The 22,718-nt window shown below is 44.6% G+C and overlaps 1 protein-coding gene across 1 annotated transcript in view; it reads left to right on the top strand.

The window, feature by feature from the left end:
* The window catches only part of LOC107189925 (zinc finger protein 423 homolog), a 76,324-nt gene that overhangs the window by 15,890 nt on the left and 37,716 nt on the right, over positions 1-22,718 (top strand). Inside the window, exon 4 of the mRNA XM_015578617.1 lies at positions 11,980-12,051. Coding sequence (XP_015434103.1) covers positions 11,980-12,051 — 72 coding nt within the window. The remainder of the gene's footprint in view (positions 1-11,979; positions 12,052-22,718) is intronic.

Here is a 22,718-nt window from a genome sequence, read left to right as displayed (position 1 = left end):
TTCCATAATTGACATTTTATTAGAATTCTACTTTAATTGTATTCGTGGATACGTACTTTCTTCTTCTTACTAAATCCACGAAAATACATAATTTTCCAGAAGAGGAATATCGTGGAGGAATGCACAGTGCTTCTATAATTGACACCGTACTTGAATTCTACTTTAATTTTGTTCGTGGATATATATTTTCTTCTTTCAGTTGAATCCACGAGTCGCGAAAAGCCTCGCGTTAATACGATGCACCCTTTCGCCCCCGTTCCCGTCCATTATCCATCAGCGCGGATGCCCCCCGCGAGAGTACATTTCGAGGCACGAACTCGCGGTTCTTCTCGAATGGCTCTTGATCAAGAGCAAGGAAAACGGCTTTACGTACAATGGCACTTTCTCGGTGCGACTGTACTCGCCCGATATAAGGCTGTCCCAGGTGACGAGCTGCTGCCTGGGGCCGTGGCATGGCTCTACGTATCCCCCGGGACCGACTCTAGGTCTCCTCTTCGTCTCTCTCCCTCTGTCTTTCTCTATCTATCTTTCGTCCCCTTCTTGCTCTCCTGATCCTCTCGTTCCCAGCACTTGCACGACAGGGGATACGTGGACGAGGGCACGGACGAACAACCTGCACACACTCGTGCGTCAATACCAGAGGAGATTCACCTGTGTTGCTTCAGAACGCTTCGAATCGGCTTTCAGCCTGTAGCTAGCTGAAAGAAATTAAAAACTTCTTTGATAATCGATGAATGCTCTAATTCTCATCGTAAGAAGTCGGAATATTTAATAATTAAAATTTTAACGCCGGAGCAATACTCGATTTTAAAAGTGCGTCAAATTCTGTCGACGGTTGATATTTAACTTTTGTCAGCACAATAAAATGAAATAGGAGAAAGTTTAATTCAACATTAACATAAATCATATTTCATTTTTACGGTGGTATAACCAAATATATGCCTCTTTCCAACGCACCTTGAGGGAGAACAAGGAATGAACAAGCACCAGACAATCGGGGACATGAGATCTAATCATTTACAAGCTTGAACATAAAAGAAAGATCGTTGACAATTCCGCAATCAGCCATAAAGTCATATTGAGTGTATTTAAAAATATTATTCTACCCTTGTGAAACTCGGCGAATGTCTTTTCTACGTGAATTTATAAAATACACACGGTTCTACGTGCTTTCCACCGTTAATTTCGCTGTAGTAATTTCGGTCGATTCTACATCCTTGGTACTTCGCAGATGCTCTTGTGCGCCAATTTACGGATGCAATTCTACGTCTGTGGTAATCTCCCAGGTACAATTTCAACTGTCTTCCGGCTCACGGGCACGGTCCTTCGCCGTTTGTTGGTCGTCGCAAATATACGGGAACCCAATTGCACGCACGTGCGATTTTAAACACGTGTTCGATTAGAAGGATACTAACTACGATCTACACGCGTGTGCGAAACTTTTACGAGAAAAAAAGCTGCATCTTGCGGTTCGTCTTACCTACGGAATATTCAGATTAAAATTTTTTGTGACCCAGGGCTATCAAATTTTCGGGAGCTCCCTTGCTCGAAGGCGGGGGGATTTTTTGTAATACAGCACAAGATACATAAATTTTCAAAAATTGAAATTTAGTTTTAAATAAAATTAAATGACATTTAATCATAACGAAATGGTAGGTTCAGAACGGGGACCCTGGAACGTGGGGCCCGGGCTACAGCCCTCACTTGATCCGAGGAGGACAAACGCGTGCAGTTGTAACGTTGCGTGGCACGGATACGGCTGCAGTAGAACGAGGAGGTCGGAGTCAGACACCGGAAAAATTTGCAAAAAGTGTTCTTGCCGAGAACATGCAATTACAGACATTCGATGGTCCTTCGAGGAATTTCAATGTTACTCAAAGTGAAATCTGGTTTGTGAATATCTAAAAGAAGCCTACCATCTCCTCGAAAAATACACTGTACCAGGCACAGCTCTCAATGAATATTCAGGTTATTTAGCTCCCTCAAGGCGTGTCAGAAAGAGATCTTGCAAACTAAATATCGTTTAATGATTTTTCCAATGGTTCTATTGATTACTTTAACACATACTGGGTACCACAGCAGGGGTTGAACATAAATTTTTAGTGTTGCGTAGTCTGCGCGTAGGAGAATGTTTGTAAAAGTTACGAAAAATTTTTGTTATCCGCCAACGCGCTGTTAAACGTTCCTCGCGCACGAAGAGCTACACACACCGGTCGTCCAGTCGAAGGGCATTTTGTTTCGTAATTATTTCCATTTCGTAATCACGATTCACACTGAACAAAACACACACACACACACAAGTGTTCGTGGTATAAGGATTCCGTGTGTTGTTCATAAACATCGGGGGGCTACGTGTGTCGGTAATAAACGCGTGCACGCGAACGGTACCGCGTAAATACGTGTGTTCGCGTGTAAAATATGCGTGCGTTGCAGCGGAAACATCCAACAGAACGTATATATACACCGGCCGCGCATTGTAAATCAAGCCTCGCCCGTCGCCCCTCTCCGCCCGTTATTCCACGCACCCGCGGAAAAATGCTTGGCGCAAAAATTGCATGGTTTTTTAATCTTCGTAGCTCGACGTAATTATTTTCTTCATCGTCAGAACTGCGTGTTCCGTGTTTCGCTTCTGATTCCGCGCTTGTAATTACACCCTTTTGCGAAAAATGTGATATCCCCCTTTTCGGTGCGGCCGCCCCGGTTGGCTGTAGCAGCGCGCGCTGATTCTGTAATTTGTAACTTTTTTCATTTCGCGTCGATCCAGCTTGGGAAACATTGAAACAGTTTAGCTGGACTCTAGGACGGACTGTTGCTTCGGGGAGTGGCTAGTTTCTGAAAGGTAGAGAACTTCTCCTCGTCTTGATCCGTCTGGCGATCTGTCCGATCGAGTACACTCAGCGTTTTACTTTGAAGAATTAATTAAAACTCGGATCTGGCTAGCGACCTATTATGTGAATATTCTAATTAACCCTTGATTAGTTAACTTGCCCTGTGTGACTTACGTTATTAGTGATCATTTGTAAAAATTGCGATTGTGAATGGAAACTCACTGTACTGTGATGAAATAATCATTTGACACAACTATGGATACAGTTTGATTTTTTTTGAGATATTAAGGTGTACATCAAATTGTATCCCTTAAAATGCTACACAATTCATTCAAACGTTTTTCGATACAACTAATAGGTAACGAGTTATTTTCAATAGTAGTTTTTATCGACTCACACTGTATTTTTCGATGGATCAAATGTTAATTTGGATCCCTGATTTCTAATACAATTTGGTCGTGTACGCGTGCGGTGGGCCCGGTAGGCTATAGCCAGCGAGAGCAGCATCAGACGCGGGTAAAATGCGATACGGTCTCTCGCGACTAGACCATCTCGTCCCGTCATTATAAACTCGCTCTACATATATATCCCGGCAACACTGTTCTACCCTCGTATCTAATATGATTGTACTCGCAGTGGTAAACTCCGGCCAGCAACTGTTACCGGATGGGGAACGTTCCGCGGTTCCGAAGACATCACGGATATACGCCAGATTAGTGTTTACACGGCGATGCTTCTGTCCGTTGGTGGTGTCATGTGGATCCAGAAGCTTTTCAAATCAGAGCCTCTACCATGATCCACAGACAATATCCGTTTGTATCGATTAATTGGATAAGCGAAATGATTCTCTGTGGTTCAACACTTATAGGGGAAGTGACCCCATATTCTATCCAACTTCGAATTTAATTGGATTTTGTAGCATGATGATATACAGGTTCCTGATAATATATGTGAAATATTAGGTGTAGATACTTGCTGAATTTAAATATACGGGATGTTCTATTTAAATCGACCCACTCGAATATCTCCGAAACTGTCGACGATATTCAAAAGTATTTCGACGGGTAATTTTCGAGGTAAGATTCGTTATTCCCATACATAAAGTACTAAGTCACTTATGGCGAATTAGTGTATTCAAAAATATACGATTCTTGATTCGTGTATCTTGAAGGTTCGTCACTTTAATTATTTATATCTTTAAAATTATGGACTCCCTACATCTAATATTTCCCATATATCATTAGGAACCTGTATACTTGTCATCCTACAAAACGTCGTTAAAATCGAAGTCGAACAAAGTTAGGGTCCTTCCTTTATCAGCCCATGGTCATCACGAGATTCATAATTTCCGCGACCAAATCAGCTTCGATGTCGATCCACGATAGTTCTAGGATAATTCGAGCTCTCGATAGCTCCTCGAGATTTAGCCAAAGAGTGGCACGGATAGAGAACACCACCTGTTATTCGCGTGGCGCAAACGAATGAAGAAGCCTCAAGGAAGTTTCCTCGGCTCGCGCTAATAACTCGAGGCCTGGCGGTGGCTCGTTGTCGAGGCGGTTTAGTCTCACCGTGGTAAAACTTGGTAACTCGAGGAGATAAAGGTAGTCACGAGTAGTCAGTGTCCCGAGGCCATACTAACGATCCCTCCTCCTAGATCGCGCTCGTATCTTCCGGTCTCATCTTTTGCCCGCGAGAAGAGATCTTCCACTCCCGTCTTCCAGCGGCAAGAGCCGCTAAGTCAGCGGAGCTTTGTCAGCCTCCCTGGAAATTGTCTCGCCTCGATTGTCGCGTTTTTCTTCTTCCGATAGCCAACGAAAACACGCCCTCAGCTGCCTCGCGGTGGACGTTTCTGCCTCTTGGACGATTCTTGAATTCCATCGTAATTTCCGGGCATTAATGCCCCAGGAAAATTGTCTATCTTGGAAGGAGTGTCACCCTATCTTTCTTTTCTCTCTTTTTTTTTATTATTATCTACTTTAATCGCTTTTCTTGAACGGCGCGTGAAGTTCCAAAAAGTGGCGAAGAATCGAAGGAAATTGAATTCCGCTTGGATTCGTTCGAGTTTATCGGAGAAGTTTTCGTTGCATCTTTTTTCCTGAATCTTTATTCGATTCTTCTGATATTTTCAATTATCCTGTTTTCAGTCTGTTTAACGAGGTTAGGGAGGAGGGGGCAACGAGAAAGCCTCGGATACCCCGTTTCGATATGCAGTCGAATATATTTCAGTCGTCGATGGCGGAAGTTCGTTAGAGTACAGAGGAAGAAATTGTATTCTGTCGGTGAATGATGTTCCGGAATACGGTATTAAGCTTCGTATCGAAATGTGACGGAGACCAGAGTATCTGGGGACCAGGAGAGGGCCGGCAGCGCGAGCTAACTTAACTTTCGTGCGAACATATAGGTATCGGGCGTCGCCGCTAACTTTATGCTAATCTTTCTCTCCTTGGGCTGTGACGCAATTCCGAATGGGACGAGGGAGCAGCTTCTCTCCCTTGTTCTGTACCCCTTTCATCCGCACCTTCGCGATTCTTTTCATTCCACGAGTAAATAATCCTGAGAAATTGCGTGAAATCTTTCGAAAACATTGCCGATTTGTCCTCGAATCGAATCTATACCGCTTCATCGGAGATCTATCAGACTTTACAAAACTATGGGAAAATTCTTAGTTTTCTATATGGGAAGATCCGTAAAATTTTCACTCGAATTCACGATCCTAGTTGAAAGAAGAGAAGATTTTCGTTGGAAATTGGACGCAGAGAAAAATGGGCTAATTTGTGCGTGACACTTTAGAACGGTGGCGGGGTGACCCTTTCGTTAGAGGCTGCGTCAGAAGGCACGGTTAGCGTAATAATTTCGAGATCCCAGTCACGCTAATTCCTCGACTAATTGGCTACGTCGGTATGATAGAGGGTGGTCCACCACCACCATGGGGTGGGGATAGGCTTACAGCCCGCGTGGCGTCATGTTTACGATACGCAGGTGTGCGCGTCGCTTTATGGCTCATCTCGCGTAGTGAACTATGACCTCGATCGATAACCGCGATACAGTTCGCCCGTCAGTAATTTCGGGAGATTGATCTAGCTACGATTCCCGTGTAGGTATTCTCTTTATTCGAAAACTTTTCGACTCTTTGTCCTGATATATTGTTGCGACGGTAATTATTTGTTTCAAAAACTTATGTTTTCATAATTTTAATTGGAATTATACTTTTAGTTTTATTAATTTTGATATTGATTTTTAATAGAGTATTGTATAATGATTGATTGTTTTTGGTTTATTTGGTATTTCCATAATAATTAGAAGAATTTATATATTTGGTAATCGGCGTATTAAGTTTTTAAATTTAAAATGATAATATTTTTAATAATAATATTTTCTATATTTTTTCTAGATTATAATGTTGGATGATAATATTTTTTTAGGGAGTAGATTCGTATTATGTGGGTTTATGTATATATTTAAACATGATCTATTTATTGAAAGATTTGACTACCTTATAAGGAAGGTCGTACGTTTCGAAAAGTCGTCGCGGGCAAACGGTTTCGGGGGCTGCAAAGAGACGTCCCAGCTGGGACATACGGCCAAATTAATTCCTGCGGAGCCCACCGGCGGAGATCTGTGCCGACGTGTACACGCGGGCACAGGTCCATCGGGGTGCCGCACACCCTTGCCAATGGTCGAGAATGTGTCGGTGTAACCCACACAGTGGCGAATCAGGGCGATCCTTGTGCGGCGGCGAAGTACAAGGAACAGCCACCTTTCTCGGAAAGAAATTAAAGTTTTCCCAGCGGTATACTTTCTCTTTTTCTCTCGTTCTTTCTCCCTTGGCTCTGCGGCCTGCTTCTTGTTCGTCGGGGGTGGCTGTCAGGGTGGGAAGGTCGAAGGATACGAAGGATACCGAGGCCAGGACATCGTCTTTGGACGTTGCTCCGCTCGAAGGGTGGCTCCTGGCTAGCCTATTGCTATTGTTTGCGTCGCTCCCAAGGGACGCGCCTGCCCTTAACAGTGGCATGTGCCGATGACACTGTACCGGGTGTCCAGTATGTTGTCGTTATACTCCATGCGAACCGCGAACAATCTTGATTCCCGTATCAAATTTTTCACGCCTTCCGATGGTAAAAATTATTTCAAAATTAAAGTTATTGAGTTATTGAGCAATTGGAATACTTCCATTCTGATAGATTAGATAAAGATAGATAATTTTTCTTTCATACTTTTCCGAAACTGTTAGTTTTCCTTTCCAATAATATTAGAAATTTAGAAACTGCTACCTGTGTAAATGGTTGCCTACACAAGTGTTAAGACACGAGTCAACTCGATCGAGGCAGTTATTGGTTGAAGCAGCCTCGCGAGGAAGCCTCGCAGTGTCTATACGTAGCTTAAGGATTACTAGGACGAAACGTTAGGCGAGGGTGGTGGTCGACTCTCATGGTGGGTTAATTGTTTGTTCGAAGACAAGAATAATTCATTGATAAGACGACGGGGAGGGAGCCAGCGAGACGGAGAATTACGGGGTAAGTAGCTGGCCACCGAAAAGCTACGGCACTCAAGCTGCTGGAATTATCATCGCTCATAAGTCACCGGCCCCGCGAACATTGCACCGCGCGGCGGCAGTTCCGTGGTTTCAGAGAAGAGATAACTCGTATAAATAACCCGGAAGTCCGCGGTGTACAATAGTCTTTTTTTACGAGTATGACTTTTGGGAGTTCCAAGGCCGCGCTTGGGACACTGTTGGTAATCAGTTTCTCGTTGCCACTGAAATATACCAGGTGAAACGAGGGTGGGGGAGGGGACGCGTTTTCCGCGTACAATGCAATTTCAGATTCGCTGTTACGTTCACGATGAGACGTACGGTCGTGCATCGATTGCCGAAATGACACCTTTGGATTTAGATTTATCTGTTGTCTGTCATCCGACTCGTTGGGTTGCTAAATTATAATTTTGGAAAGATAACGAAAGGATTCAAGTTTTTCTATTCGAAGTTATTGCCAGAATTTAAGTGTCGAACAATAATCGTGAAATATGAAAAATTCATAGTCAGGGAGAATTAGGGGATATTCGAGGAAAATTAAAAAAACTAGCGCGCTCGGCGGAAGGCTGGAAAGGCAACCCCTTCCTTCAGTAACGTTTCCAACTCAATATCCAGCTAATCCAATCACTGCCACACGCTTCTCCCCCGAAAAGAACACCGACCCTACCCCTCGTAGCCGGTAAAACCAAGCCCGTAGTCCCCCTAAATCCCATAAACAACCAGCTCAACCACCTAGAGAAGCCAAAATTAACTGTTCCAATCATCAATCTTCCAACGTCTGCCCGGGTAGTCTAGAATTACATCACGATTTAACAAGTTTAGATCCTTAGACCTCTCTGGATCATCAATTTTCCCGGACATCCGTGTGGAACACTACCGTCTTGTGAAAAAAGCAAACATAACATACGCCAAAATCATCGTTCTCGATCATCAATTTTCCAAGTTCAAATTGTGACCCCCGTTTCACTTGCGAAACTTTTTCACCCCAGGCCCTCAACTTCCCCAAAACAGTTCATCCAATTTTAACCGTTCCAGACCTGGTGGACATATTTGTGGACATAAAGTTTCTACACTATAGGAAATTTAAATACTAATTTTATTGTTAAAAGAAAATTCAGGTCTGAAAGGGTCAATCGTAGTCGATTTTCGAAAACCAAGACCCAGTTTCGAAGGCGTAGACAGCACTCGTGTCTCCGCCTACTAACTTCAGCATAATCGAACCGGAACAATTCGACATTTTCCCGTGTTACCCCATTCAGGATTCAAATCGCGCGCAACCCGCCGACAAGGGTTCAACTGTTCGGGGTCGTCCTCTCTCGACGTCATTACCGATTCTCACCGGTGTGTGGGGACACGCGTGTATATGTATGTATGTATGTATAAATTTCGACGGCACTCGAAGCTGTTGGGAACCGGTTTTGGTTTTGTATTAGCATGTAACTCCGGCAGGAGTTGAAGTTGCGATGGCTTGTGGGTGGCTGGGCGAACGTAGGGAGGGTAATTACCTCCTTGGGGAGTCCCACCCCACCCTCCGTGGTGTAGCCGGGCTATAGCCCCAGCACGGGTACAGAGGCTTCCCACTGCTCCCAGTGGTCCCGTGGGAGCACCGCAGTGGTTCTCATCCCGGTGGTTCTCATTCGACCCAAATTGGATTCCGTGCTTGTTCGCTAGCTCGCTCGCGTTCACCGTCTGGATTTTCTTTCATAAGCCAACCGCCTCCTCTCGAGCGTCTCAATTATGCAACGTCTTCTTCGACATGCTTGGAGCATCGTAAAGCTTTTCGTACTTTAGCATCAATTTTTTTCATCTCCGTGGAACGTCAGTGGGCTGTTCCCGTAGAGCCATAGATCACATGTTGATCCCTGTTCGATCATCTTGCGTGTAAAGGGTTTTGAAAGGGCCTACGCAACGACGTTAACACGTGGGTGGTGGCTGAACGTTATTTCATCGGAAAATTAATCCAATTAGGAAACAAATCCAATGGACGACAGCCTGTTCCACATCGGGAATCAATTAGTCGATGATGTCGGAACGACTTGAAACTCGGGCCATCGTTGCACACGTACGTCTGTCCGGTCATTAGTAACATATTCCATTCGAAATAATCATATAGCTCGGATGAGGACTGATAACCGAGTTCCCCCGTTTAATTGTCGTGCGCCTTATGTAATTCGAATTTAATGTCCATCAGGAGGCACAGCGTTCCCACTAGCCGATCAAACACTCTGACGGGGTATTACAGATCGCCGTTGTTGTAATCGCGGTGGTTCCAATATACCGTGGGCGTTTAATTAATCTGCGTTCGATAGAAACCGCGAGATATCGAACGCGGACGCGTTCCTCGTTTAGTCCTGCGGAATCCACGACGATCCAGGCAGCAACATGGATCGAGGAGCCACAGGAGCCTCCAACAGCAAGCATCAATCGATAATGTGAATTTTCTGAAAAAATTTATAGATTATTTAATATTTATTGGCTGGTTAACGTAACTGCCGCCGTCGCGGATTCCTTTCGCAAATATTTCCTGCCGCCACTGAAAGCACGATGGAAAAGGGACGAAGGGGTGGAAACGTCGAAACAAGCAAACGAACGCGCCTCCCGTAGACTAAATCTAAAATCGATACCGGAAAAACCGCGAAAACCAGCCAAAAGGGGGGTGCAAACCCAGCCTAAATCTGATTTTAATCGTTGCTTACCCTCGATTAAGGTGTCGTTGTATACTTTCGAGATAATATCGTCGATTCTCTTTGCCGGTGAACGAATACCACCAGGTCATCCAATTAAGTAGCCCCTGAAATCATACGCACGTCTTTTCCTCGTGGGTTGATGCGATTTTAATTAACGTTACCATTTTTCGAACAGTGACACCGCAAAAGGACACGCTCATCCCCTGTTCTAGGATAATTATGATTATATTAAGGCGGTAGTTTGTGGGTTATTTAATTCGAGTAAAATGAGTAGAGTCGAAACGATGTACAAGGTTTGTGGGTCAGAGATCAATTTACGGTAGCCACGCGCGCGTGAGTCGGGTAACCGAGAGGATAAGCCTGCTTAAAAGCTAAGTACCCCTTCAGAACCCTAGGACGGCAGACTTAGAGAAATCGTGGCCCCCAGTCGTAAGACCAAACATGATTCGATCGAAACAGGGAAACAACCAGCGCGGTGTTTCAGGATTCAGGGTTCGAAACGCTTCAAACTGTTATACAGGGTGAACCGCGAATCGTGATCAGTAGAGATTACTCTATTATTAGCAGTCCGATCGAAAATATTTTTATCAGGTATAGCATGGTTTCAAGAGAGCTTTAACGTGATTAGAGAAAATTTTTTGTCAGCTCTTTCTTTCTACGATTTTCCAAGGTCACCTTCAATTTTTTGCAAATACACCTATCATTTTTTTACGCCTATCTGTTAGAGGATTTCAAGACGTATTCGTTAAGTATAAAGGTTCTTCATAACTGTCTCAAGAACCTAAAACTCATAATTCAAGCCCAGTCCTTACGCCTCTCTGTCGTAACTCTCGATTCGATGCTCACGATCGATTGACTGATCTCTCGTTCGTAAACGAATCGATTGATCTGGTCCGATATTAAAAAAAAAGAAAAGAAAAGAAACTGTGCTGTCACGAGTAACAGAGCACCCCGTGTTCGCGTGTGGTTGTTTCGCGCAAGTTACGCTTAAAGTTGCACCTGCACGCCCGGTGGGAAATTTGAATTTCGGCCAGTTCTCCGTCGATGTTGGCCCAAGGTGGTGGTGTCGGTCTCCTATGCGCAGGAATGGGCTATGGGAGCCAATATCACCGGGACCATGGCTCCCGTGGGGATCACCCTCTCGGCTCTTTTCCACCCTTTCTCGTATTATACGCATCCGCGTGTGGCAAAAGGGTCGTGCGCGCCGCTGACGCTCTGGCCCTGGCCCGCTTTTGCCCGTGGTATCCGAGCTCTATTCCTCGTTCTGCTCGATCGCTCGAAATCCCATGAAATTTCAATGCTGACCTGACCTATTAGGGTTCCGGGGTGCCCTAAAAATTACTACCCCGCTGGATATCTCGAGGGTGGGATTGATAGAAAGCGACGGGAACGGTATGGTTCCGCGAGATAAATCGTCTCGAAACCCACCCGAACGAATTCTTCCCGATCTGAACTTTAGAGGGTGTTAAACGGATATTATATTTAATACTTCGTCGCTCGAGTTCTTAACCGTACTAACTCCATTTTTTCAAAAATTTAATTAACCAATATATGTGCGTCTCAGTGGACGAAAGAATACAAATTCACTGTAATATAAAGAACACATATTCTGTTAAGACTTAATTCTGAAACATTGAAAGTTTGTTTTTCTTAATGGTACTATCACCAAATACTAACGACAATTAAATATTTTAATAAATAGCTATTCAATAGATGGTATTATAGTGTGTTTGATTATTTCATTACTCTCTTGGTTCTGTAATATTAAACTTCCCAAACTTTAAACTCAGTTTTCTCGGTTTAGAATTAGATGGAACAATTAAGAACTACAGCGACGAATTCTGACAGTGTACGGTTAATGAGTGGGTTAGTGAATATTTAATTAAATCTATTTTTTATTCTGATAAAACTGAGGTCAAGATTCTGGTTGCAGAATACCTTCAAGATGGCAGGCCATCGTCTGTTCAAGGGCCGGACCTCGAGAACCAGAACAGCCTCGACAGCGGTGAGTGATGATCACTTTATTTCTATTCTTCTTTTTTTGTCGAGCGTGCATGCGTCCACGAAAGTCGATCGACAGGACCACGAAACGCGACCTCAAACAGCCTCTGATACCAGGGACTCTGAAGCAGGTCCTGTGACCCATAAAAATCTCGAAGATCGTAACAAGCGGCGAAAGACCAGGGGATAAAGAGGGTCGTCTCTACCCTCTTGTGTTTCTCGGTCTCGCAGCTCGAGTCTACAAAGATCCTGGGGGGGTGAATTTTTCAGACGAATCTCAGCGTTTGAGGAGGAACACAGCTGAGGAGGTTAACGCGCAAAGATGTTTATTTTATTTTGTAGGGAACAATTTTCAAGAAATTTTCGTTCGATGAAGTGTCAGATGCCATTCGTGACGATTCAGTCGAGCTGCGTTAGATTATTCGAAAATTAAGTATTTAAAAAAAGAACTGTGCTTGATTATTTTCTTCGTTCGTCTGGAACCCACGTTTCAGGCTAATTTCAGTCGCGTGTACAGTCCGGAAGCATCGAAGTCGTCTTTCGCTACAGAGACGATAAGGTTTTGCCATCGAGCCCGTGGGACACTTTCGGAATTTACTGCATATTCGGTTTCTATGGCCACGAGTTTCTGCGAATTCGACACACGCTTGTGTAATTCGATTACCGGGGCAGGTAACACAGGAGCCCAGTTCGGTTTCACTCGGTTTTACTCGACCGATCTCCCAAGTCCATTACTAGATAGAGGAATATTGTTTCACAGACACAATTAACTCTATTTCGTTTGATTGATCTAGGACGGTGGTTCGTAAGCCCTGCCAGGGGGATAGTCACCGTTCCCTTTGGAGGCTCTTCTTTTCTAAACGCGTGAATTTTGTCCTCTTCAAAGTCAGTATGAACATCTGTCCATGTATACCTCAAAGTGTTTTCTTGACTTCACCAAATTTCGCTCCACAGCCTCGCAGAGTTCCATTAGTCCATGGTCCCTCTTAAAATACAGTGAAGTAAAAAGATTTACAGTTCAGTGCCGAGGAGCCTCCGAACACTCATCGGTGATTTACTGTATTGGTAGAAAAAGTCGACGAATGACGGTCAAAACATTTTCTAATCGAGAAATTTACGGTGGATGTAGACGGACACCGAAGCTGTTTGCTGGCCGAGCAAACACTTTGTTTCCTCGAAAGGAGCCCCGTAATCGAAATTGCGGGGTGGCGGTCGACGAACGAGTTTCCGCGGATTCGCGATGCGACCGCGGTGATTCGATTACCGTCGAGTAACACAGAGATTCGGGCTTTAGTTCGGTGACTCGAGGAAGTTGAGCCAGGGTGGTTCCTGGTCCGTGAATAAGACCGACGAGAGGGTTGGTTTGGCCGGCGGCTAGCCAGCTAGCTAACGCACTCCTGGGAAGACGTAAATGTGTCCCTTTAGTAACAGCTTCCTGCTACTGCTGCTAGGCACCTATGTTCGCCAAAGGGGCTGTCACCGCCGATTCACCCTTTGGCTACGCAACTCGCTTAATTAGAGAATTTTTGTCGGTCTCGCGACGATCATCCCGAGACTGTTCCTTAAATCCCTTTAAGGATCTGTTCGATACTTATTATACAGGGTGGGCCACGAAACGGGATCAGATTAGATTATTCTACTGCTAGCTGTTCGATCGAATATTTTTTTTTTTCAATGTGACTACGTCAATGAAACTACGGATCCTGGCTGACCATAGTTAGATATTAAGTACTAATGGAATTTGACGCACTTTTAAAATGAGTGCTGCACCGGTGTAACACTAGGAGTTAAAGGGTGAAGGATATTTTCTTAGTGTTTCTTTGGTATAGGAAAGGAAAAAGATTATTTGATGACCGTGAAAACTGTTGAAAAAAAGGGTTGACAAAAAATTTGGTAAAATCATTCTAAAGCTCTCCTTGAATCATGTAGCCGATACAATTCTCGAACAGTCTAGCAGTAGAATAATCTAAATTGATCACGTTTCGTGGACGATCCTGTACACGCGAAAGAAGTTACGCTTTGTAGAATATTTTGTCACCTTTCACAGACTTCGTGGATCAGGTGTGTAAATTGGCTTTCCAATGAAACGTTCGAATAAAATGACCGTTCACGACGTGGGGCTGGTTTCGATGAAATTTCGTAGAATCGAGCACCACGCGCGACCCGATATATGTATACACTGTGAAAAGGCTGAATATTTGATGAAAAGCAAACGGCGATATGTTTTATTAAATTTGAAATCGCGATCGAAGGGAGAGAGGTGGACAGGGTAATAATAAATGATATTGTTTAATTCTGAATGCATCCCGACCATTTTAATTAACAGGCACGTGCGTGAAAATTTTTTTTATTGAATTTGCTGCGGGATAAATCAACGTTTAATTATAACAGAAATTCAATGGATTCAATTAACAGTCTCCAATATATATACATAGACTCTGTGATATTATTTGGTGAAGACTGGAACGGGGCTAATTTGTGCACTTGCGAAAAGATTGAAAATTTAGGGTGAACAATTCAAGGGAAAACGTGGCAAGATGTTTGTCGGAGGAAGCGGTTTTTGCGTATCGTGCATAGAACGTAGTAGATTTAATAGGATCTGCATACACGTGGAAACAGTTTGTACTTACGAGTATACACACAGGTTGAGCGTGTCGGGCCGAGCAAACTCTTAATTAACCCTTCGAGTTCCCTACCATCTCTCCCTCTTCGTTTCTTGCGTTACCATCGGCCACTGAAATAGTACACTTTGACTCGCGAGAATTCCAATCAGTTCCGTAGGATTCATTAAAAATATCACAAATCCCTGTTAATGATTTTGCATACCATCTCTACTTATTACAATTACAATTGCTATTACCACGGCCAGGACTAAAGTCGCTCTACTTACCGTTTCCACACAGTCACACAATGTTTTTCCATTATCTTATCACGTGTACTACGTTCGGGTAATTAAAGAATCGATAGACAAGAGTGAGAAATCGACCGACAGAGGAGGGGTATCGCGAATCGACATCGGTCCCGGTGGACTTTCTCGGATTCGCGAGGTTCCCAATCTCTTAGGCGGGTCGCATCTTTTTGGTCTCAGTCAGTCAGTCACTCGATCCCCCAACCCCCCCTCCCCCATTTTTTTTTTATACCCAAGAGACCCATTGCAACTTTAAGCGCCTCGCATTACGAGCGTTCGGCTCGTTTCTCTCGGGTTCGGGGATCGCTCGAAGCTGTTCCCTTCTTTCTGCTCTTAATTTAGCCTCCCCTACGGCCGAGACCCCCCTCCACCCTCATGGCGGCCTGTGTTGTCCCTCGAGCCACCCTTGGAATTCATTTCGGATGTTTATCTCCGCGCAAAGCCGAGCCAGTCGATTCTGCCGCGCGATCGACGGACATATCGGATTAAGTTTGTCTCTGGACTACGGCGCGACTCGGAGACCTGGTAGCAATTGGGGTTTTGGGGTTGGTTTGCAAAGCAGCCAAAGGGTTAGTTGCTCGTGATTAATCGGCGTCCGTGCGTTACTCCAGGCGGACAGAACAGGGTTGGCCGTAACAGGATAGCGTATCGTGTTCTGTCTACTCCTGATTTTCTCCTTAATTGGGACTCTTGCGAGCGCTAATTACGTCTTATGGTTACACCGATCTCATCGAGGAAGACTACAGTGTGGATTGGTGTGAAAAAGGAATTCTATACTCTTTTTGCGTTACAAATTTCGCGAATCACCTTTACTTGACTGGATTTTCGTTCAACATTGACAGATCCCACCGAACTGTGTCGGTTAATCGTTAACATGAGAGATCAGTGTCTTCCTTGACTCACTAAAATTCTGCAGTTTCGGTAGACATGTTGAAAATTTAACCGGTATCCGTCTTTGGACACGGAGGAGGAGCGGTTGCACGCTCGGTCATTCATTATTTCCAAGGCACAGGGCCCGTTTGCCTCCCCGCGTGGAGATACATCCTCGAAACACCGTGTCCTGACTGGATCGAAATTTAGTCTTCGTGCTCTAACACCTGACCTTCGAATTTCTCTTCGTTTCCTGTCTTAATGCCCCTCCGAGTCGAAACGTTATTCGTATCTGCCGAAATATGCACCTAGTGGGGGCTGAGGGGCTTTGGGCCCTACGTTCCAGGTGGGCTCCGTTCTAAATCTTCCATTTCGTTATGATTAAATGTTACTTAATTTTATTTATACTAAATTTCAATTTTTAAGATTTATATATTTTACTGTGTTGTATTATACCAAATTGTTTAACTCCTCCACGGTTTTAACAAGGGGGCCCTTGAAAGTTTGACAGCTCCGGGCCACAAAAATCTTAATCCAGGTCTCCTACTGGAAGCGATCTCCAAAAAATCAACGATTTATTCCGTCGATTTGGAGCGGGCGCGCGATTTCTTTCGATTTATCCCCCCGTCGATTCCTGATAATTGACGTTTAAGTGAAAACGGTGTCAATCGCGCGTGCAAACTGGTATCGATCGATCGGTCGGAAAACAGAGGAGCAAAAACTTGAGAGAGGAGAGGGCGATGAAAAAGTCAGGTCCGCGACGGGATCGGGAAAAGAGGGAAAGTGTGCGTGTGCGGGACAGGGATGAGAATGGAATGAAGAATAAGGGCGACAGGGGGGTGGAAAAGGATCGGCGTGAAAATGACAGAGAGTCCGAAGGTAAACAAAGAATCGGAGGGAGCAGCTGAGCCGTTGCATAATTATTTTGTCCTGGATCAAATTTCGCGTGTCGGGGATCACGGGCGAAGTCGACGATAATTAGTGAGAACGGACGTGGACACGGACGAGCACTTTAAATGTCCGCCAGCCATCGTCCCAGTCGGTTTAATTCCCTTATTATTTAATAAAGTTCTGACACTGTCTGCTGGACCGGTGTCACGTGTCTTATCCGCGCGATTAGACCTCGTATTTCGAGGGAAATTCGGCGAGCTGACTGGCACTTCCGTAGGTGGCTTTATTCTCAGAATATCGGAATCGATTCCTAGCGGTGGAAATATATTTTTCATTGGGATTTATGTTTGGAAATTTACAGCTACACTTTGATGGAAGTGTGTGAACGGTGTAGAAATGTATTAAGAAGTTGGGATGGCATCGCAAGAATGATACAAAGTGAATCCATTTCTCTCTTATACTTTTTTGCAGAAGCAATTTTTTGTCGAAAGGAGGGGTAAAGAAATTTTGAAATTTTCAGCACTTACCCCTCGTGATTCAAATGCCCGTATGGATTGTCCACCGGCAGTTCTCTAATTTACCGGCCAACGGTATAGTAATCGCAGTTTCCTCTCGTAGTTCGCTCCTCTACCGCGGCGCTGCACGCGATCGATAATCGTGTCTCAACCCCCATAATGAAACAAATTGACTTCAAATTAATTCCCATTACTACATCGATACTCTTCTTATGACATGTCTCTATAATAATACTTTCTACTCGATATAAATTACTATTTGTCCCAACAAATATTATTATCAGAAGTCACTGTTTCAACCCTTAAATTAACCACCCAAAAAATAGAACAAATGATCGGCTTTCTGAAAAAACAAAATGAAAGTACAGTATTTTATATTCAATATTCCTGGCGGATTAACGTCCATCCCACGGTATCGCGTCTCTTTCCGTTCCCTCGAAGTTTCCACTTTCATAGCTTCCGCCCTCGATGCTAATAAAATAATAAATACATGTCGTGGGGGGGGCCACGGACGGGGAGACGATGGCGTTTTGCACCTGCAAGGTGGATCGTCGTCTTCCTTCTTCCTTACTTCCGCTTTCTTCTTCTCTGCCCACCCTCGTACAACCCACCCCGTCCAGGACCTGCCTTTACACCCCCTTACAATGCCTTGGCGTACATTACACACAACCCGGTTATTTCTCCAGGGAGTCAGAGAGAGGAGGAGAGCTTTTCCACTCGAGAATTTTACCTCCGCAGCGTGTCTGTTCTCACCTTTCCACGGTAAATTGCCGGTGATGGGCGAAATTTGGCTGGGGACACGGTGGTAGGCGCCCGATACGATTTTCGTAAGTCGGATCTCGAGTTCGGCTTTTTTGGAGTACAGGAAGTATCGTCGTCGGTAAACCACCGTTAGTTAACTGTTACTCGGAAGACCCGAGAATATTTATCGTTCATATAGTCAAGTTTTGGTAGAACACCGTTGAAGTGGATCCAGCATTGTTACCATCGCATCTCATTACAACGGTACCTCTGTACTTACATGGTCCAGGAAGGGTTGGTCGCGTAATTCAGGGGGGGGACTGTTGATGAATAAAAATTTACATGGACCAAAACGTGAAATCTACCTGTTGTACACGTCATTTAACGGGGGGATCCAGTGGGTAACGTCCAAAGAGACGACCAGTGCTTTGCATCAATTGGAGAACGATCAGGAATGATTCAATCTTCCACGGAGGATTCCCACCGATTCGACCGGTTGTTTCCATCGACGTGGGTTCTCCAGGTTGCTCCCAGGGCGAAGAGATAACCGGGGGTGGGCCTTCGAAGATGGGGCGGGGGGCGATAACGCGAAATCGCCGGGCGGTAAAGTACGTCGCCGACAAAAGTTTCCGGCGCGCCGTAAGAATTTCTCGCCTCCGGCCGGCCCGGCGAAAGTTTTCGCCTAAATTCCCGCGGGTGCCATGAGAGAGAAAGGGAGGGACGAAGGGGCAACGGGGGTAGTACAACGCCCCCATCTTACAAGAAGCCGCGGCAACTGGTTCATCCACATCCACCCCTCGCACACACATATATACACACATACACCCTCTCTACAACGATCGACGGGGGCGCAGAATTGAAGAACTTGCGCGCGACCGACTCAACGACCGAAAGTACCGCCACTTAACTCGACGATTTATCCCTCAAATTATCGTACCGACACTGGACTCGCCTCTTTATTTTCGGTCCAAGAGTGAGCAGTGAGAATTGTAATGGAAACTGAGGAAATTGGGGCTTCCTTTGGAATCTTTAACCCTTTCTAATCCCACTGTTGGCATATGGCTATGTATTTTACATTATTTAATATTAATATTGTATAAGAAGGGTGTCTTTCTGGAAGAAGATCTTGAAGAACATTGTCTTCCCCGTATAACACGCGGAAGATCTTCGAGCTCGAAAGCGAGTTCCAAAACGAGAACAGAAGCGATTTCCGAAGGCGAGCCCGCTAGTCACGATCCATTAATGTTTTTCACTACAATAGTGGGTGATTCGTGGTCCCATAATAACGTCAGTCCCGTTTGCGTTACCCGTCTTCGATGACGCGGAAAAGGAAGTCTCGATTTTGCTGGCTCGGTAATTTTAATGCGAGCTGAAGTTGCAATCGGTATTTTAGACTTGGGGGTAACTTGGATCGATTGATAAGTTACCATTGACTCTAGAATTCTCGTTTCACGGATCTTTAGACTGCACCTCGAGAAGCTAAGGCATTTAGAAGGTAGAAATTACAAGAACGTAGAAGAAACAAAATGTAGAAAGTGAAGTTTATCTCGGGTTTGTCCCTTCGAACCCGAATATTCTTATGCGTCAACGTTCTCGGAAGTTCTTCGACGATAGCGCGCGCAAGAAGAAGAAAGATCGTAGGTTTTAGGGGTGAGATGGCTCGGGGAGGACGGCAATTTCGACGCGCAAAAAGAACCCCGACGATCGTGTTTGAGCCGCGGTTGACTCACAATAGCCGGGCTTTTCTCATCGTATCCCGAATTGGAAAGCGGCCCAAACGCTTAATGAACGGCGTTTCGAACTCGCGCGCGTCGCATCGGCTGCGATGCCGCATCGAGAGCTGCGCTGACCCATTTACATTCGATTACTCACCCGACTTTCTTTCGTTGGTAGGCACATCGAAAATTTAGCTCGTGTATTTTGTTGCCTGGAGGGGACGGGAATCGCTGCAAGGTGCACTGCATGTACACTGCGTGGCGCAACTAGAAAACCACCCCAAAAGTTTCGATTCTTATGCATTGCGGTTAATTTTTATGCAATTATTCTTATTATTATATTTAAATTATTGTATGATTCCCTCGGTATATCAGTTTTCATGGCTGTGGTGATTTAAATTGTTGTATTTATTCGAAAAAAATCTAGGATAATCTTAACCTATATAAAAGTTGTTACCTTGTGAACTAAAATTGTGTCAATATGTCTCGGGACATCCGGTAGGCTTTGGCGTTGTCCATTTTTCAGCAGCGAGAGATGGTAATATAGGGGCCTCTGGTGATCGCTACCAGGTAATAGTATCCGTTCAGTAGCTCGCTTACGAATGCAAATGGGCCAAATTAATCCTGGCGAGGGCTGAGTGCTCGGTAATCATCATTACGCCGGTATTATTGTTTTCCTAGAGCGTCGGGGGTGCTTCGAGTCTCTGAAATTCCGCAAACAATAATACATGGCCAGGGGAACCATTACTCCGTTTCATGGTTCGGAGTATCTCGATCGTCGACCGATCTCCTCCAGCATCATAGCAATTTTTGATGGTTTACGCGAAGTAACCTGGACATATATGGAATATATTTTCTGTTCGAAGTTTGTTGCTGACATTTCTGTACGCTATTCCGTCAAGTTGCGTCGCTCCGAAACGTATATACACAGCTGGTGTACAGAACCGGCCGGAGAGATAGGTTTCGAGGAGCAACTACGATCTATTTCGCGGCATTATGCTAAACCGCGAGGGCGATTTCTCTCCGGATCTCGTGTGTCATGCATGTTAAGCATGCCACCTTCTGCATTCGTGCCTCGTACAGACATGACTGGGTCAACCTTGCCCCAGTTTTTTGGTCCAACCGTTCGGGCATGAGTTTTGTTAAACGAATGGACGCATTTACCTTGCTACATCATTCTGGCTATGTATATCTGGAATAATGATAATGAAATTCGGATTATCGGAACAATACCAATTATGGAGGGCCTGTGCACGTTGGTACTGGTGAAGAAGATGATCTACAGTTGCGCCAAGCTACGAACAAACGGCAACAAGTTTCGCAAACCTACTTACCATTCCACGCAAAATTGTAACCGAATACTTTTGCGATCAACTGTAAAAGATAAGTTCATCCCAAAATTAGCTGCCAAATCAACAATTTTGTGAATTTTAATATAAGCTAAGCGGCATTTTATTCAGAAAGGATGGTACTTTCGAAAAATGCAACAAAAAAAAATCGATTTTGCAACTACCTAGTCTTCTTGAGCTTTCTACAACACAAAATTTTCTGTGATCAATCAATCGAGATTGATTCTCCGCGATCTATACAAGATAAAAAAAACGTTACAGTACTGTGCTATATCAGAGCTCGTTGTATATACTTGTAAATGTTTCTCGTGTCCTTAAAAAGATCCGGGGACGGGAGCCGCGGGAACGAGCAAACGAACTAGAATTCTTAATTTTCGGGCCTGAGGAGTCATTGAAGGCGGCCTCCCGCGTCATCCTGCATGGGCAGAGGAGGCAGACGCATGTCGCGGCAAGTGAAATACAAAACGGAGCCGTGGAGAGACGTACCGCGTACAGGAATCTCCTGTGCGATAAAATCTGCCGACCTACACCTCGACTCCTTCGGAGAAGGACGCCGCGACCTGAAGGGAACACGGACGCACGCGCGCGAGCAAGAAGGCCCGGTTTGATCCGCCTCGATCCTTGGTATTGAAACAAATAGATGGCAACCAGCCGCCTCCTGATTGCTGCCATCGGTTCAAGATCAACGCGACCGATAACGAATTAAATTAGCAGCCAGATGATCCTTGGCTTGAATCTTACGTCGTAAATGTTCACTTTTTCGCGTTATACGGTCTTCAAGTTTTCCTTTTCTTGTATCGAGCACGGAAACGTCTACGAAGAGTTGGGGATTTCTCATTGGGAGAACGACGAACTTCCTAATTTCCAGAGAAAAGCTGGAACGAGGGAATTATATACTCGAGAATAAGAGTTTTACACACACACACACACACACAGATATAGTTCTCTTGAGTCATCCAATTGAGAATGATTTAGCTGGTGAAAGATACACGGTAATTGGGCGTGTTGAGGGCTGAGCCGACAATGAAATGCAGGCATTAGATGAACGGATGTACGATCGATAGTCGTGAATCATATGTTGGTCGAGAATAACTACGTTTCATGATGGACGTGTGCGCGCATTACCGGTCTCACTGTCGGACGGTCCGTGGGTCTGAGCAAAAACCACGTCGATATCCTTTCTTGATCGTCTGCTTTGATTTTCAATTTATCAAGTTGGATGCAGAGAGAAGATACAGTAGGTGATCAAATTATTGTGAACACTTCGAAATTGGTACTTATTTGAATTTTGATCAAGAATGGAATTGAAGATACACTTACGAAAAACAACATGTCTTCCTATTTAAAAAAAAACCGAAGTTGACTTTTAGATGCCCCTGCGCGTCTACCAACAAAAAAAAGTATTCACATCAAATTATGTGCTTCTCGATGTACCATGTAACTTGTGTCTGACACATTTTTTTTCTATCTCCAGTAACAGCCAAGATATTTAGGTTGCCTCTTTTAGGTACCTCATCCTGTATAGGTACATTTAAAGTAGATTCAATCTTCGATGACTAACACGCTATATTTTTCTGAATTTCGTTTACTGTACTTAGAAACGGATGGTTCTTTGTCGAAAAAAGTCCTCGCGCAGCAGCGCGGGAACACATATCCAACGGCTCGACGACGACGACGACGTT

Source organism: Dufourea novaeangliae, unplaced genomic scaffold (assembly GCF_001272555.1).
Source record: "Dufourea novaeangliae isolate 0120121106 unplaced genomic scaffold, ASM127255v1 scaffold175, whole genome shotgun sequence".
In the NCBI taxonomy this organism is placed as follows: Eukaryota; Metazoa; Arthropoda; class Insecta; order Hymenoptera; family Halictidae; genus Dufourea; species Dufourea novaeangliae.
Note: the sequence above shows the minus strand (reverse complement) of the source record. Positions and strands in the feature narration are given on the sequence as shown.